We start from the raw sequence: 16879 nt of genomic DNA, 5'->3' as shown, positions 1-16879 counted from the left end.
TTTGAGATTGCCTATCTCATGAAATCTGTTAGAATCGAGAGCATTGTCTGTATGAGGCTATGGTTTTTCCAGTAGTCATGTATAGATGTGACAGTTGGATCATAAAGCTGAGTGCCAAAGAATTGATGCTTTTGAACGGTGGTGCTGGAGAAGACTCTTGAGAGTCCCTTGGACTGCAAGGAGATCCAACCAGTCCATCCTAAAGGAAATCAGTCCTAAATATTCATTGGAAGGACTAATGCCGAAGCTCCAATACTTTGGCCACCTGATCCAAAGAACTGACTTATTCGAAAAGACCCTGATGCTGGCAAAGATTGAAGGCGGGAGGAGAAGGGGATGACAGAGGATGAGATGGCTGGATGGCTTCACTGACTCGATGGACGTGAGTTTGAGCACTCTCTGGGAGTTGGTGATGGACGGGGAGGCCTGGTGTGCTGCAATCCATGGGGTCGCAAAGAGGCTGACATGATGAAGCAACTGAACTGAGGAGGATATATGTAAAATAGTGTTGCTGTTTTTATAAAAACCATACCTATTCATTGTAAAAATTCAGCAATATAGGAAGGGACACAGAAAAATGAAGTGCAGGTGACCAGGGCATGTCAATCCCCTGGAGATAAACAGTTGTTAGCATTTTGGCCAACACACTTCTAAACATTTCTCTAGGCCCATATATGCAGAAAGAAGTGCAATAACGCGGCAGCTCTGCCTAAGAGCTGTTTCCTAGCAGCGTCACGCACATTGCGTGGATTCTCACCTAAGCCCTGTGAGATGACAGTGTCACCCCACTCAGAAGGAAGATGGCGTTGACGGTGGTGCGGTGACCTGCCCCTTGTTGGGGAGCTCTGCATCTGAAGGCCAAGCTGTGAGTCCTGTGCTGAGTTGTATGTGATGGACAAGCTGACCTTGTTTTACCGCAATTTGCAGATACTGCCTTTTTTTTTTTTTTTTTTTTTTTAAACAAATGGAAGGTTTGTGGCCACCCTGGGCCAAGCAGGTCTGTTGGCGCCATTTTCCCAGCAGCCTTTGCTCCCTTCATGTCTCTCTGCCTCGTTTCGGTAATTCTCGCAATATCTCACACTTTTTTTTAATCATTACCATATTTGCTATGTGATCAGCGATCTTTGTTCTACTACAACTCACTGAAGTCTCAGATGATGGCTAGTGTTTTCTTAAGTCATAAAGTATTTCTAAGCTAAAGTATGTACATTTTCTTAAGACAGTGCTATTGCTATTGTACACTTCATAGGCTGTAGTGTAAATGTGACTTTTATGTACACTGAGAAACCAAAGAATTTGGGTGATTTGCTTTATTTGGATATTCCCTTTACTGCGGTGATCTGGAGCTGAACATCCGGTATCTCCGGGGTGTGCCTGTACATGGTGGTGCGTAAGGGAGAGGACACTGCATGCCTTCCTGTAACTTGCTTTATTGTTTGACTTGAGGAGGTGTTTATCATACAACCGTAATTCACAATGTGTAATAATCCCCTGTAGTATTTTTACTCAGCAGTAGTAATGTCTCCGTGGTTAACGTCAATCTGTCTCTTTGTGTATACTGTACTTTGTTTGACCAGTCCCTTGTTGAGGATGCTTAGTTTATTTCTAGTTTTTTTGCTATTTTAAGTAATAAAGGAATCAACTTCTTCCTGCCCTTTGGGTCCTAACTTGTTCTTTAGAGGAGGAGGACAGAATGCCCCCTCCCCACCCTCCAGGTGAGAATCATTGGTGTTAGAGCAGTCAGGTTCTGCAACCTGACCACGCATCAGACTCCCCTGGAGAGCTTGTTAAAAATGCAGCTTGCTGGGTTCCGTCCTCCCAAAGTCTCTGACTCATTTAGTCTGGAGAGAGGGCTGAGGGTTTTCCTCTTTGACAAGCTCCCAGGTGATTCTGACCTGCTGGCCAAGGACCCCCGCTTTTGAGAGCCACTGATGTAAAGGAAAAGCTCTTCAGTGGAAATCAGGAGACTTCAGTTCTGATTCCAGCTCTGACAGTAGTCAGGTGACCCTAGACAGAAAAGGGAAAGTGTTGGTTTCTCAGTCGTGTCCGACTCTGTCCATGGGATTCTCCAGGCAAGAATACTGGAGTGGGGAGCCATTCCCTTCCCCAGGGGATCTTTCCGACCCAGGGATTGAACCTGGGCCTCTTGCCTTGGCAGGCAGATTCTTTACCATCTGAGCCACCAGGGAAGCCCGACCCTAGATGGGGTGCTGTGTTTTTCTCTTTGGTCAAAGTGAGAGGATCGGACTGACATTTTTCTTAGACCATTTACCTCATCAGTGAGAACTATGAAATCCTTCAACATCTGTGTTCTTCTACTCATGGCATACAGTGGCTCTTGAGATTTGGTTCGTTAAATGCCTGTGTTCTTTTTGCCCTCTCTTTTCTTTCTTTTATTCAGTATTTACTGTGGGGTCCATGGAAGGTAGTGTCATAAGAGAGATGAATGGTTTGAGAGTGAGGCTTAGAAAATGATGAAGTGCTCATTTTTTTTTCATGTTAGCAAGAATACATCTTTTAAGAAAGAACTACAGTTCCAAAGTTAGTCAGCTGCCTAACAAATCCTAGCTCAGCATCAGCAATCCAAGGGAAGGCCCTTAATCAGTTTGTCCGCATACCTATTAATTTAAACAGCAGGGCTTTATGCTGAGCGTCGGAGCTCTCTGTATGAAGGAACATAAACACCACTGCAAGATCCATGTCAATGAAGCTCTTTGGGAAACTAAGAAGCAGTGCTATTTTGGATGAGGAAAAATACCACCCCATACAGGAGAGCAGGAAATCAGAGATAGAGAAAGCTTATCAGAAATAATACATGAGAAAGAAAGACTGGCTTTTAGAGGGGAAAAAATACATTTATCCAAAGCAGGACTTTTCAGGTGACACTTCTCTCAGGCGTATGTTCATGCGATTTCATTGTCATCATCGCTGCCTTCAGAACGTTTGTTAAATGAAGGTTTTCCTTTTTCGTCCTTGTAGGTTAGGAAGGATTCGCAGGGCCAGGGTTGGAGTCCAGCCCCAGGCCTTAGGTGTTCACAACATAGAGACGACGCCGGCGTGGGTCCCTTCGGACCTGTGGCGGTGTTTCACATATACGCGGTTACCCCTCTCTGTTACTTCCCTGCTTCCTGGCAAAATAGCTTCATCCCTGCCTTGCCAGGTGCCGGAAATCCCTGGTGCTCACTCGCTGGGGCCCTGCTGCGACGTGAATGTTTGTGTTCCCCTCAAGATTCACCAGGGCTTGCCTGGTGGCCCAGTGGATAAAGCGTCTGCCTGCAGTGCGGGAGAGCCGTGTTCCATCCCTGGGTCGGGAAGATCCCCTGGAGAAGGAAATGGCAACCCACTCCTTGCCTGGAGAATCCCATGGACAGAGGAGCCTGGTGGCCTACAGTCCATGGGGTCACAAAGAGTCAGACACGACTGAGTGACTAACACTTCCACTTTCTCTCCAAGATTCACATTATGTGAGGGTGTCAGGGAGGTGGGGCCTCAGGGTGGAGCCCTCAGAAGAGGGGTCCGTGCCCTTGTGAGGGACCTCACAGAGCCCCCTGGTTCTGTCCACTCTGCGAGGACCAAGCACAGTGAAACGTGCCTGAGCTGGAAGAGGGCCCTTGCCTGACCACACTGGCCCTCTGCTCTCGGACTTCCAGCCTCTAGAACTGGGGGATACACACTGTTTATACGCCACCCCATCTGTCTGTAAGCCAGCCGGAAGGCACTAGGAACTTCTCCATTTCTGAAGGGTCCCACTAGACCAGTCCCCGGAGATGCCCTTCCTCACTTAGGCTGTTAGAGACACTCACTTAACATGCCAAAGCCTTTGGAATCCATTCAGTCTCTCAGCTCTTTAGAACAGTTAATTAATTAATCTGTTTGTTTATTCATGCTAATTCCCTAGCCTCTGTGGAAAATACAGATATGAACAAGACATTCGCTGATTCATTCGATTTTTTTTTTTTTTAACTTCATATTATTGTGCCAGTTCGTGTGGGTTGGGTTTATATGTGCCTCTCTGGAGTGGGCTTGGTTTGTGACTTCCAAGCACTGTTATATTGGGAAGAAAGGAGTGATAGGGGTAGGTTGGTGAAGTTAGGAAATTAGAGTTAATTATGGTAACGGCCTCAGAATAGCCAGAGCCTGGGGGAGGGGGCCTCTGAATCAGCTCCGATGGGTCACATTTTCCTTTTTGTCTTTAAAGAGGACTCACGAGACAGCAGTGGAGAGAATTCAGAGAAGCGCCAGAGACTGGAAATTCTAGAAAACAAGGCCCTCCAAATTTCAGGATCATTTGACCTAGGAAGACTAAGCAATAATTTAGAATTGACTTCAATTACTTGAAGGATTATTGTTGTTATTATTTTTTTTACAAATTAAGAGGAGGTAAATGAGGCAGAGGCAAACATGGACCAGATGGGAAAGAACAGCTTCTTGTCCACTGGATCGGATGAGAAGCGAGGTTCAGATAGCGTAGAGATACTTCAGGAAAATTACCTGAAATTTGGAGAAAAGGCAAAATGATTATTGTGTGCCTTTCCAAGCTCACTCGAGAGCATAATCTGGTAAGCCGATCTAAAGAGTATCTGACTTTTGTAAAGTTAGATTTTAACTTGTAAAAAAACCGATAAGTGAAAAGTGAATTTTATTGTCCAGTAGAGCTCTTAATGATTTCTGTTCAGTAGGAAAGATAACCTCAAAGGTTATAGTTTAATTGCTCTGTAGGACAGTAGCCAGTTTTGTATCAACTTGGCAAGATTATTACAGCATTCTTTCCTTTTCCACCAGGTTCGTATGTGTTTCTTTTGTTACATTTGAACCAGCTTTGCCATCCTGCTTTTTCCCTCATGAAGGACTTACTTGATACGTGCATACTATATATTGGCATGAGAGTTCCCTTTTTAGCTTTTTGAAAATTATACTTTGACAGAAGTGAGTGCATGTGGAGGAGATGAGCATCTCTGGTAGCTCACCCAGGAGTGGGGTTCCAGGTCCTTTCAGCCCTGAACATGGGTGTTCATCTAAATTCTCTTGGTCACCCAGATAGTACATTGCATTTATGGATCCTCTAACTCTCTGCCCTGGATGAATACTTAAAACTCCTGTTTTATCAAGATCTCAGATGACACAGAGCAGAGAGGGATCATTTCTTTTGTTGTGAAGACCAGCACCGTTACTGATTTATATAGCATGCACAGTTGCCGAACACTGGCACAGCGACTGTTGTATCTGATCCTCTCTGTTTCCTTGTGAGGGAGTGGGGCAGGAACAGCTGCCCCCACTTTACAGGTGAGCATGTTGAGACTCCAGTAAAGTCACGGGCGCTTGGCTGCTGAGGAGTGGCGCTGGGACCACAGCCCAGCCCTTCCTACTCCACACTCGTCAGCAGCTACATGACGGAACTAAGATTCAAGAGGATTCTGGTAAGAACAGTGAACTGAGTAGGGAAAAGACATGCACCCTGGCTCCAGACTGCTGTCATATCGATTGACCGGTGCGACTCTGAGGCTGTAGCCTTGGAGTCTGTGTGCCCTGGTCCTGGCTGTTGGAGAGACCTGAAATGTGTCTGAATCTTCCCTCGCTGCCCTGCCCACCCCGGCCCCCCCACTCAGGGATTGATCAGTGCTGGACACACAGCAGGTACCCAGGAGACACTTCCTGATTGAATGGGGACATTTGGTTTACACACATGTATATCTTGATCTCCCTCTATTCCTGGTAAGACACTCTTGGCAGATTTCTGCCTATCTGGGTGACATTGGCGCAGCTGCACTTATTCATTCAAAAGAATAATCTGCCCTTTGATTTGGCGCTTGCACCGGAAAGAGGACTGCTGACTTGACCCAATTCCGTCTTTCTTTATGAAATCTTCTCTAAAGCCAGCTGCTGATTTATTAATTCTACAGATACTTATTGACTAACTCTGTGCCAGGCCCTGCGGTAAAGACTAGGCCAGGCCGCCTCTCTTCCTTCAGTTCATGGTCCTGGTGGTGTCTTAGTATTTCTGTTGAAATACTTTCAGTCTTTGCTTCATTAGTAATTCACAAAATAACATGAAACAACTGAGTTGTGAAGAAGACTTAGGAGTTCCCTGGTGGCACAGTGGGTAAGAATCCGCCTGCCAGCACAGGGGCCGTGAGTTCGAGCCCTAGTCCGGGAAGATCCCACATGCGGGGAAGATCCCACATGCGGGGAAGATCCCACATGCGGCGAAACCCTTGTGCCGCCACTACCGAGCCCGGGTGCTGCAGCTCCAGAAGCGCACGCACCCAGAGTCTGTGCTGCAGGAAGAGAAGCCACCGCCAAGAGAAGCCTGTATGCCGCTCGAAGCGTCGTCCCCAGTCGCCACCACGAGAGAAAGCCCGAGCAAAGCAGCAAAGACCAAGCACGGCCAAAAGCTATGTAAATAAAAAATATTTTTTAAAGACTCTAAGTTCAGTTCAGTCACTCAGTCATGTCCGACTCTTTGCAACTCCATGGACTGCAGCACGCCAGGCTTCCCTGCCCATCACCAACTTCTAGAGCTTACTCAAACTTTAAAAAGACTAAAACGTGCTCCAGACCCACCCATTTCTTCTCTCTGGTCCACTGCCCGTCCCCGCCCCTGCCCCACGTCCACACCCTGCCCTCTCTTGCTTGCACAGGGCCTGCAGCTTCTCCCACTTCCTCATGCTTCTTTGCTCAGTCGTGTTGACTCTTTGAGTGTCGACTGAAGCCCGCCAGGCTCCTCTGTCCATGGGATTCTCCAGGCAGGAATACTGGAGTGGGTTGCCATTTCCTTCTCCAGGGGATCTTCCCAACCCAGGGATAGAATCTGCATCTCCTACTTGAGCAGGCTGATTCTTTACCATTGAGCTGCCTGGGAAGCCTCTCCCATGTCCCCCTAAAAACGACAATCAGCTCCCGTTAGGCCATTGTCTAAAGCTCTCCAGCAGCTTCCCTGTCATAAAACCGTGCTTCCCCTCGGTCTCCATCTCCCTCTACTCCCTTCCTTCCTGGTCCAGCCACACTGGAGAAAGGGGCGGAAACCAAGCCAGTCTCCTCCCGCCTTGGGCCTCTGTGCCGGCTGTGTTGTCTGCTGATGCTGACCGTCCCTGGTATTTTCGTAACTGTCCCCACTGGTCATTGGATCTCAGCTTAACTCTCCCTCCCTCCGTTCCTGTCACCTCTTTTAAGTTCAGCAGCCCTTCCGTCACTCTGATACTTAACCCTGTTTTATCGTCTTTATCTTACTCATTTATCGTCTGACTTTTTTCATCAGAATGTGTAGCTAGGGGCTTTAGCTTTTCCCTGAGAAAGTTGTAGAGGGATGCAAGGATAGTTTTCAGTGGCCTGGCACAGGTGCTTAGACAGCGCTGATTGGGCGAGAGGTTGATGAAGATGGGAGCGCGGAAGTGATTACCAGCGAGCTGCTTGGAGCAGTGGCAGGTGAAAATGGATTGTGATTGTGTTTGCTTAATGGTAGAGTGCCTTTTTTTTTTTTTTTTAAAGAACTTTAAATAGAATTCTTCTAATGGAGGTAAGGGATGGTTTTATTTAAAGCTTTTGTTTTTTAAAGTTAAGTGTCGCTGTAGGAATTCAGGTGACTGACATGATTTGGGGAGGAGGAATTAGTTCAGTGTGGGACTCACACATTTCCTATTGGTTCAAGAAAGTGGGGGTTTTGTTTGTTTTTAATTTTTTTGAAAGGTTAATTCAACTGGAACAAAAGTGCATTCAAAACACTTCTGACCAAAGACATGCTCTGTAGCTAGGAATGTGTCCTGCCTTGTGAAGACTTAGAAGGCCTGAAAACAGGGTCAGTGCCCATGGGCTCCCCACCAGCGCAGAGTAGGAGGGTTCAGAGCTGGTGGCTCCAGGTTGTGACAAGTTTCTCTTGAAGCTGTGTTCGCACAGCAAGCGTGTTGTTTGGCCTGCACTGTCCACACGTTCCTGATGGAGGTGGTGAGGCGCCAGCCTCCTCTGGTCTCTCCTCTTGCCAGCCTCCTTCCCCCGTCCCCAGGGGCTCTCACCTGGTCAAAGACCTAAGACCCGGGGAGGACAGAGGGTACTCCTCAGCACTAGATGGCATGTGAGACGTTTAGAACGTAGCTCTTGGTTGTCGTAGGAGTTGCAGTTTTGCGCTTCCTCCAGGCTGGCTGTGGTCAGGAGCGGAATACGCAGTCATGTCACCAGCGTGGAGGGGTTGGGTGTGCCATCACCTCCTTCCTGCAGCGTCCCCACACCCGCCGTCATCCCCATCCTCAGGCCAGGGGGCTGAGGCTCAGACGGGGAAGAGTCCTGTCTTCCCAAGGCTCCCCAGGCAGGTAGTCATAGAACTGGGCTCGAAACCCCACTGTCCATAACCTCCGTGGGGCAGAGGCGGGGAGACCCCCTGCATCAGGGTCCCGGGTTGGCGAGGTGGGTGGGCGAGGCAGGTGGGGCTGGGTGCTGACTCCATCCTTCAGACAGTGAGGAAGGGTTATGGGGTTCAACTGGAAGGTGCTAGGGTGACCGCAGGAAGGGGTCGGATGGCTGGGAGATGAGGAATGGGGAGGGGAGTCTTAGGGAGCCGGGGGAGACCAGAAAGGCCACGGAGCTTGTTACGCTCAGCCCCCTGCTCAGAGGAGCACGTGTGGCCAGGCCTTGAGACCGGAGTTGCATTTGCAGTCTTGCCTGTGGCTTACTTCCCTGTACCTCCCCTCCTGCTTGGTGTGTGCAGAGCTCAGCAGCAGCTGAGCAGGCCTGAGGGTATCAGAGCGTTCCTGCTCACACGGCAGGGATGCCAGCCTCTATTCAGATGCCATGTTTATGTTGCTGCACGTTCGTCATGGCTCCATAAGCCTGAAACCCCACATCCTAAGATAGGCGGGAGAGGAAACATCGGTGTGAGGTCCCAGGCTCACAGGGCCTGAAACCCCAGCTTGTCTGTACAGGAGCTGGGATGCGGATTCAGTGCCAGCGAGTATATTGTGAGTTCCCTTCTTGGGAACTGGGCTGTTTCACATGGAGAGGCAGGCTGTGGGCACTCTGAGCATGCGCACGCCACGGACACGGGTTTCAGACATGAAAGCTCATGTAGCTTTCCAAGATTGTTGGGGGCCTGGGGACACCTCCTCTTAATGACCGTGTTTTTAGCCTGTATCTCCGCGTCAGTTTCTCTGGGGATGCCTCAGGCGGCTGGCACGGCCAGTAAGTGCAGCAGGTCAGCGCTCTGCTGGGACAGCCGGGCCCGGTCAGGAGGCTTTGTCCTTAGGGTGAGCCTGGAAAGAAGAAGGGAGTTCAGAGTGTCGAGGGTGAGCTTGACAGCGTGTAGCTTGGGGAGCCCCCTGCCCCCCCAAAGTCCAGTGCGGATGCGACTCCTGGGTCTCTTAGACCTGGTGTTTCCAGGCGGAGTCGGGGCTGGTCCTGGTGGAGGGAGGGCCAAGCTGGGTAGCAGGGAGTCTGGGGCTCTTCTGTTTTCATCCATTCTGTGTTCATATCAGTTCCGTGTCCCAGTTACGTGATACAGAAAAACAAAGGCTGCAGAGGGAGCAGAAGTCCCAGAGCAGGAGCATGCTTCGTCCGAGCCTTGAGTTGTTGGCGGGTAGCCTAGGATACCTCGTTCTTATGAGTCGTGTGCTCTCAGAAGTGCCCTCTGGAGAGCAGTGGAACAGCTGGGAGTCCCTGTTCCTGATCCATGGGGTCACTGGTTGTCAAGTGGTCAGGGGAGATATCCAGCCTTTGAGGCAGACTCCTTCCCGGTCTGTTCCCAAGGCCTGTCAACGTCGGGTTCTCAGCCTTCCTCCTGGGGCAGCCAAACCCCTCTGTCAGCCCTTAGTGGTCTCCCGTCTGGCTGTAGAATCCGGGGATTCGCCAGGGCTGGCCGGAAGGGTGCCACATCCCAGCCTGGTCTCAGGACCACAGGCTGCCTGCCAATCAGCAGAACACATCCTCTTCTGGAGGTGGCCTGAGGTGCTTGGCTCTTTGGTGTTGGGACCCCAAGTGGGCACAAGGGTTGAAAACGTTGGCATTGAACCTACCTTGGCCAAGCTCATTGCTCTGCACTTGGTAGCCATATGATCATGGGCAAGTTACTTAACCACTGTGGCCTCTCTTCTCTTATTAGTAAATTGAGAACTTGCATAAAATTGTTTCACATACACTTGGTGCTAGGTTTTGGCAATTTTTCACCATGATGAAAGTGAAAGAAGAGAGTGAGAAAGCTGGCTTGAAACTCAACATTCAGAAAACTAAGATCATTCCATCTGGTCCCATCACTTCATGGCAAATAGATGGGGCAACAGTGGAAACAGTGTCAGACTTTATTTTTGGGGGCTCCAGAATCACTGCAGATGGTGACTGCAGCCATGAAATTAAAAGACGCTTGCTCCTTGGAAGCAAAGCTATGACCAACCTAGATAGCATACTAAAAAGGTCAATTTTCATTCCAGTCCCAAAGAAGGGTGATGCCACAGAATGTTCAGACTATTGGACAGTTGCACTCATGTCACATGCAACTAAAGTAAAACTCAAAATCCTTCAAGCCAGGCTTCAGCAGTATGTGAACAGGGAACTTCAGATGTACAAGCTGGATTTAGAAAAGGCAGAGGACCCAGAGATCAAGTTGCCAGCATTCACTGGATCATAGAGAAAGCAAGGGGATTCCAGAAAAACATCTTCTTCATTGACCACACTAAAGCCTTTGACTGTGTGAATCACAACAAACTGAAAAACTCTTAACGAGACAGGACTACCAGACAACCTTACCTATCTCCTGAGAAACCTGTACGCAGGTCAAGAAACAACAGTTAGAACTGGACATGGAACAACTGAGTGGTTCCAAATTGGGAAAGAGTATGACAAGGCTGTATATTGTCACTCTGCTTATTTAACTTATATGCAGAGTACATGATGTGAGATGCTGGGCTGGATGAATCCCAAGCTGGAATCAAGACTGCCTGGAGAAATATCAACAACCTCCGATATGCAGGCAATACCACTTTAATGGCACAAAGTGAAGAGCAACTAAAAGGTTTCTTGATGAAGGTGAAAGAGGAGAGTGAAAAAGCTGCCCTAAAACTCACCATTCAGAAAACTTGAGATCATGGTATCTGGTCCCATCACTTTATGGGAAGTACATAGGGAAATGGAAGTAGTGATAGACTTTATTCTCTTGGACTTAAACCACTGCAGATGGTGACTGCAGCCATGAAATTAAAAGACACTTGCTCCTTGGAAGGAAAGCTATGACAAACCTATACAGCATATTAAAAAGCAGAGACGTCACTTTATCAACAAAGGTCTGTATAGTCAAAGCTATTGTTTTCCTAGTAGTCAGGCACAGATGTGAGAGTTGAACCATAAAGAAGGCTGAGCACCAAAGAATTGATGCTTTTGGACTGTGGTGCTGGAGAAGACTCTTGAGAATCCTGTGAATTGCAAGGAGATCAAACCAGCCAATCCTAAAGGAAATCAATCCTGGATATTCACTGAAAGGACTGATGCTGAAGCTCGAATACTTTGGCCTTATGTGAAGAGCCAACTTATTAGAAAAGACCCTGATGCTGGGAAAGACTGAAGACAAAAGGAGAAGGGGGCACCAGAGGATGACATGGTTAGACAGCATCACTGACTCAGTGGACATGAATTTGAGCAAACTCCAGGAGATAGTGGTGGACAGGGAAGCCTGGCATGCTGCAGTCTGAGGGGTCACAAAGAGTCAGACACAACTGAGTGACCGAACAAGAACAACAACAAAATCAGACTAGAAAAGAGGCGCTGGCAGATTGTTAGAAAAGGGACAGACGGAGGAAGACCAGTTACTAACAAGAGAAGGGGAGTGGGAAATGACGAGCGTGAGAGCCGAAGCAGCGGGGCTGAGAGTAGGAAGGTCAGACCCCAGGAAACCTTCCTGAGCAGAATCAGAGTTGGTGCCTGATTCTGTTTGTGGTGTGAGGGAGAGAAAAACCAAGAGTGACTCACAAGTTTTCCTTTGAGATCTGTCTTCCTTGTTTTATAAAGATCTGCAAATGTTGACGACTCTCCTTGATGGCGAGTTTCAGAACACAGCCTCAGCTCACGTGCCAGATCTCAGCAGCTCGGGCCCTGCCCTCCAGTAAACATTCCTCTTTCTTTGGCTGACATCTCGTTTCCTTTTTCTTAACTTCTGTTCTGAAACTGTTACAGCAGCTTTTGTACTTCAAGGAACTGAAGCCTGGTCCATATTATGTATGGAAACAAATACCGAGATAAATACTCAGTAAACAAAGACTGAAATAAATGAGGTCACGCTTCGCGGCTGACCTACAGGGTGATGCTCGTGGCAGAGCGCTGGCCGGAAACCATGACTCCTGGGATTCCAGAGTGGCCTCTGTGTTTGTGCTAAAAAAAAACGTTTCATAGTGGAAGGGTGAAATACAGAGTCCTGAAGAGTTTTCAGTAAAATGCAGCCTGGGATCCATCTCCACTACGTTCGCCGCCCATGGTGGTCGTCATATCTGAACCCGAGCACAGCAGTGGCCACGGGCGGGTGAGGTGAGCGGGCTGAGCTCAAGGGAGCAGGGCACACTCTCATTCCTTTCAGCTCTTGCTCCCCGGCCCCCCGCCCCGGCCCCGTACAGTTTGGTGGGGGCGTGTGTGTTCTGTGATTCCCGCAGGATCCCAGGCGTGCCCGGGGTTCCACTTGTTTCTCGTGGCTAATCCAGCTCCCAGCCTGGAGCCTCGGTGCTCACTGCATTAATCAGCCTTGCTGGAATGATCACATGGTCCTTAGCTGCCTCCCCTGTTAGCTGCCGCTCGTCAGCAGCTGGCAGAGCTGGAGGCTGCAGGCCCCTGTCTGCAGAAAGCCTTTCACTTCAGAATATTGGGGGGTGTGCAAACCCCGCCTCTTTTTTCTGCACCTTTGCACCATCTGACTGACTAAATGGTGGTCCTCCAAACCAGAAAGGCCCCCAGACAGTCTGAGGAAATTGTCTCCGACTAGGTCATGTTTGCACTTGAAGAATTCAGGTATGTCCTGGGTTTTCTCCATCAGCCTGCCGCTGGGTTTTTGTTCTCGCTAGGTTTTTGCTGTGTAATGATAGCCCAGGCTCCGGCTGGTCCTCACAAAAGAAGGGTTCTTTCCTATGGTGGGGTTTCTCCCAGTCGTGGGGGTGGGCATGCGGAGGCGGTGCCGGTCCCGGGTGTCGGCTGCAGGCACTCAGGCAGCGTGGTAATCGGTTTGATGGTGTGTGAAGGTGGCGAGGACCCCACCTTGCGCCTCATCTGAGCTGTGCTGGTGCTGGTGTGGAGTTCTGAATACCGACTAGGAACTGCTTACCCAGATGGAGCCTCTTGCTGCCTTTTGTTTTTCTTCCTTTGTCAAACTCCTGCAGCCTTACTGCTCTTTAAAAAAGCACTAATTGGAGCGGTGAAGGTGGAAACCCCGCAAGTGTGTCTGCTGGGTCGCGATTTGATCTCGGCTCTGATTTTGCTCATTGTGGACGGTGGTCTCGTTGCGGCTGGGCAGTTTTCTGGCAAGCGCCCTCATGGTGTTTTGTGAACAGGCTCCTTCTTTGCTTTCGTAAGCTCTTCAGCTGCTGTAATTATGAATGCTCCAAATTAGAGTCTTTTGTGAATCTTATTCCCTCTGTATCCTTCATCTCTCCTCTGGGAATCTGTCCCTGGTATGAATGTGGGGAGAGGGCTCCAGAAAAGAGAGTTTCTCAGAAATGAGGCTAAAGGAGGTGGGATGAGGGGGGTTCCCGGCTCGTTCTGCCGTGGGTTTCCACCTCTTTAGAGCATATGGAGGATAGCGTGTCTGTGTCTGACCTCTGACAGCTTCTCATTTCTCAGATGGAATTTCTGTGTGTTTAGAACTGAACATAAATACCATGTTGACGGGCAGAGAAGTGACTGTGTGGCAACCTTACAGGCGGTTTTTGTTCCCTCCAAATGTAGCTGCAGTAGGCATTAAAATAAGAATAGAATCACCACCTCTCGTTGCTTGTAAGAGGAAACTGGAGACCTTTTCATCAAAATTGAGGGAGAAGCTGAGAGATTCTTCAGCTTTCTATAAGGGAAGCGGGGCTGCAGAGGTTGCTCCCACCTTTCCTGTAAATGTGGGGCTTTGCCTCCAGGAAGTTACCCTTTGTTGAAGAGCGCGCCTCGGCATCATTCCTGATGGGCAGGTTTGGGCAGGTCTCCATGTGGCAACCTGCTCTGATGACGTGAAGTGACACCGGGACCAGAACTCCCTGCTCGTGGTGGCTCTGTCAGGTGACCAGCGGGAATTTGTTTAATGCCTGGCAGGTAAGAGTTGACAAGCCATTGGGAATGAGTCAGGGGTCACAGGTTCTGCTCCAGGTTTCCTGACCCTTGTGAGAATCAGCAAGAGCATCGTAAATTGTAGAAAGTAGCACAAGGGTGAGGTTCACGTTTTACGGCTAGCACTTGTTCTAGACGGAGTAAGCCTTGGCTTCGGCCTTGAGCAGACGTGGAGCCTTTCCTTGCCTTTCGGAGTGAGAACAGAGGGATGGGGAGACCAACCTCCACTGCGGTGGTACCTGGTCCTGGAGCGGGTCTGAGTTGGGAGGCCTCCAGTTCAAGGCCACCACTCTGCCGAGCTGAGGAGTGGGAAGATGGAGCAGAAGAGGGAGGTTTGTAGCCCTGCTTCAAGCTTCGGCTTCAGCCAGCCCTGAAGAGTTTTGCTGAGCATGGTTGCATTTTGTGACAGCTGCATGGGGCCAGACAAATGGTTTCTTTTGTGGTCAGGGGACTTGGGTGAGGTCCAGGGCATCGTGGTGGGGCTCGGGGCTCCAGAGGAGCTCACTTAGCTTTTTAGTTTAGGTCAGCTTGGTTCTCACGGAGAAGGCAATGGCACCCCACTCCAGTATTCTTGCTTGGAAAATCCCATGGATGGAGGAGCCTGGTGGGCTGCAGTCCATGGGATCGCGAAGTTGGACACGACTGAGCAACTTCACTTTGACTTTTCACTCTCATGCCTTGGAGAAGGAAATGGCAACCCACTCCGGTGTTCTTGCCTGGAGAATCCCAGGGACAGAAGAGCCTCGTAGGCTGCCATCTCTGGGGTCGTACAGAGTTGGACACAACTGAAGTGACTTAGCAGCAGCAGCAGCTTGGTTCTCAAGCTGTAGCATGCAGCAGATTCACCCAGAGGGCTCACAAAAACCCACCCCCGGAGTTTTAGATCTAGTAGGTCTAGGGTGGGGCCTGAGGTCTTGTGCGTCCAATAAGTTCTCAGGTTTTCTGGAGACCAGACTTCGAGAACCATGGGCTTAGGGTAAGGGGACAGACTGTCATTGAGATGGGAAGTCGGAGGTACAGCTGGAATCAGAAACAGCAGTTCAGGTACAGGCAGGTGGGTGGGGTGGGGTGGGGATGGGGGCACTGATGGGGAGGTCACACTCGGGCCATGCGATCTCAGCTGCCCTCCTGGGGAGGCCTGAGAACAGTGGAAAGGAACACTGGGCTGAGCAACCATGAAGCTTTGTTCCTGATGCTGGCGCTGCCGTGGACTGCTTCGTGAGGGTAAAAGGAGGAGGGGACCGTGGGGGTGCCGTCAGGTCACCTGCGGACACAGCCCTCCATAGAGAGCGCCAAGGCCACGTTTGTTTGAACAGGAAATCTGGTTGACAGACGCGTTTACGTGCCCTGTTTCCCTGCTGGACCGTGAGTTCTAATCCAGTCTGTCAATCCAGGTGCTTTTAACTTTGATTCTTTAGGGCCTAAAGCTGCTGGAGAAGCAGTAAGGCCTTAATAAGTGGTGGACAGAGTAATTTTCAGGAGGATTTAAGACAGATGAAAAAGCAAACAAGCCCTTTGGCTCGCTCAGTGCCAGCCTGGCATGCCCTTTGGGTGCCTGCTGGTGCTGGTTCAGAAGAGCATGTCGAAAAGTGGACATCTGACCTCCTGAGAAAAATGAGAAGTATCCTCAGCACACCCCCATTGATGGAGCACTAGAGAACTCTGACCTTGTTTCATAAGGAATCTCTGTGATGACCTCACTCTAGACCGTGGTGACAGTGGTCAGGACTCCCCAGGGCCGGGTTGCAAGCCTGGAGGGCTGCAGGGACATGGGGACGTGAGGCTGGGCCAGCATTTCCCTGCTGCGTAGGGGCTTTCCCTGCCTTTCCCTGACTGCAAGACCATGTTGTCCTCACACCGGGCCAGCCGCTCGCCGCTCTACCTGGCTGTGCTGGGAGACACACTGCATTTGAGTTTTTGCTTTGGGGAAAAAAAAAAAAAAACCAGAACTTCGTAGGTGAGACATGTACTGAAGTAATAGTTTAAGTCAGCATTTACCTGTCCCCACACCCTGCAGAGACTGTCCTCTGAGCCCCTCTGGAGATGGCTTTGTAGAACACAGTCTGGTTTCCTTCCATTCCTAGATCCTAAGCAGGGACTGCCTGCCCTTACCAACCCCAGAAGAAAGAATCTGAAATGTGACTTTCAGCTTCATGGCCCCCCAAATGAGAATGGAACACAAATCAGAAGCGCCTGTTTCTCAGAATCCCTGCTCCTTGTTGTGGTTTATTTCCAATACCAGCTTCAGGATTTATAATCCACAGTTGGAATGTGTCAATCACGTAAAAATGGGAAGTTACTATTTTGGGTCTGTTGTGTTTTATTTTTAAATAAAACATTATTATGGAAGGATGGGATTCCAACTCAGACTCGTTCTTTGATAATTCAAATTTATATGTAGTCTTAGGAAGTGTTACAACTTTTCTTGCCCTTTCACTAGAATATTGAAATGAATTTAAATGAGTGGTATCAGGGACGCCCTGAAGTTCACGAACCAAGAAGACGGCCCGGTATCCAGAGCCTAAGCCAGCTCAATGCCTCTCGTTTCCCAGGGTCCTGTAATCTCTTGAAAAAACAGATATTTAGGTACAGCGACTTTCACACTGTTGCTGTGTTCAGT

General features: G+C 49.4%; 1 protein-coding gene across 6 annotated transcripts in view; it reads left to right on the top strand.

Annotated features, from left to right (window-relative positions):
* Nucleotides 1-16879, top strand: part of EVL (Enah/Vasp-like) — a 149363-nt gene that overhangs the window by 30799 nt on the left and 101685 nt on the right. For 3 of the 6 annotated variants that reach the window (XM_040256940.1, XM_040256941.1, XM_040256948.1), the window contains exon 1: nucleotides 12647-12963. The exons of 2 other annotated variants lie outside the window; for them this stretch is intronic. In XM_040256940.1, coding sequence (XP_040112874.1) covers nucleotides 12941-12963 — 23 coding nt within the window. In that variant the 5' untranslated portion in view covers nucleotides 12647-12940. Of the gene's footprint in view, nucleotides 1-12541; nucleotides 12964-16879 lie in introns of those variants that run through there. One more of the 6 variants, XM_040256947.1, reaches the window with a different exon arrangement.

The sequence above is a fragment of the Oryx dammah genome, unplaced genomic scaffold (genome assembly GCF_014754425.2).
Source record: "Oryx dammah isolate SB20612 unplaced genomic scaffold, SCBI_Odam_1.1 HiC_scaffold_16, whole genome shotgun sequence".
In the NCBI taxonomy this organism is placed as follows: domain Eukaryota; kingdom Metazoa; phylum Chordata; class Mammalia; order Artiodactyla; family Bovidae; genus Oryx; species Oryx dammah.
The sequence above is the reverse complement of the archived record's forward strand: the minus strand, read 5'-3'. Positions and strand labels throughout refer to the sequence as shown.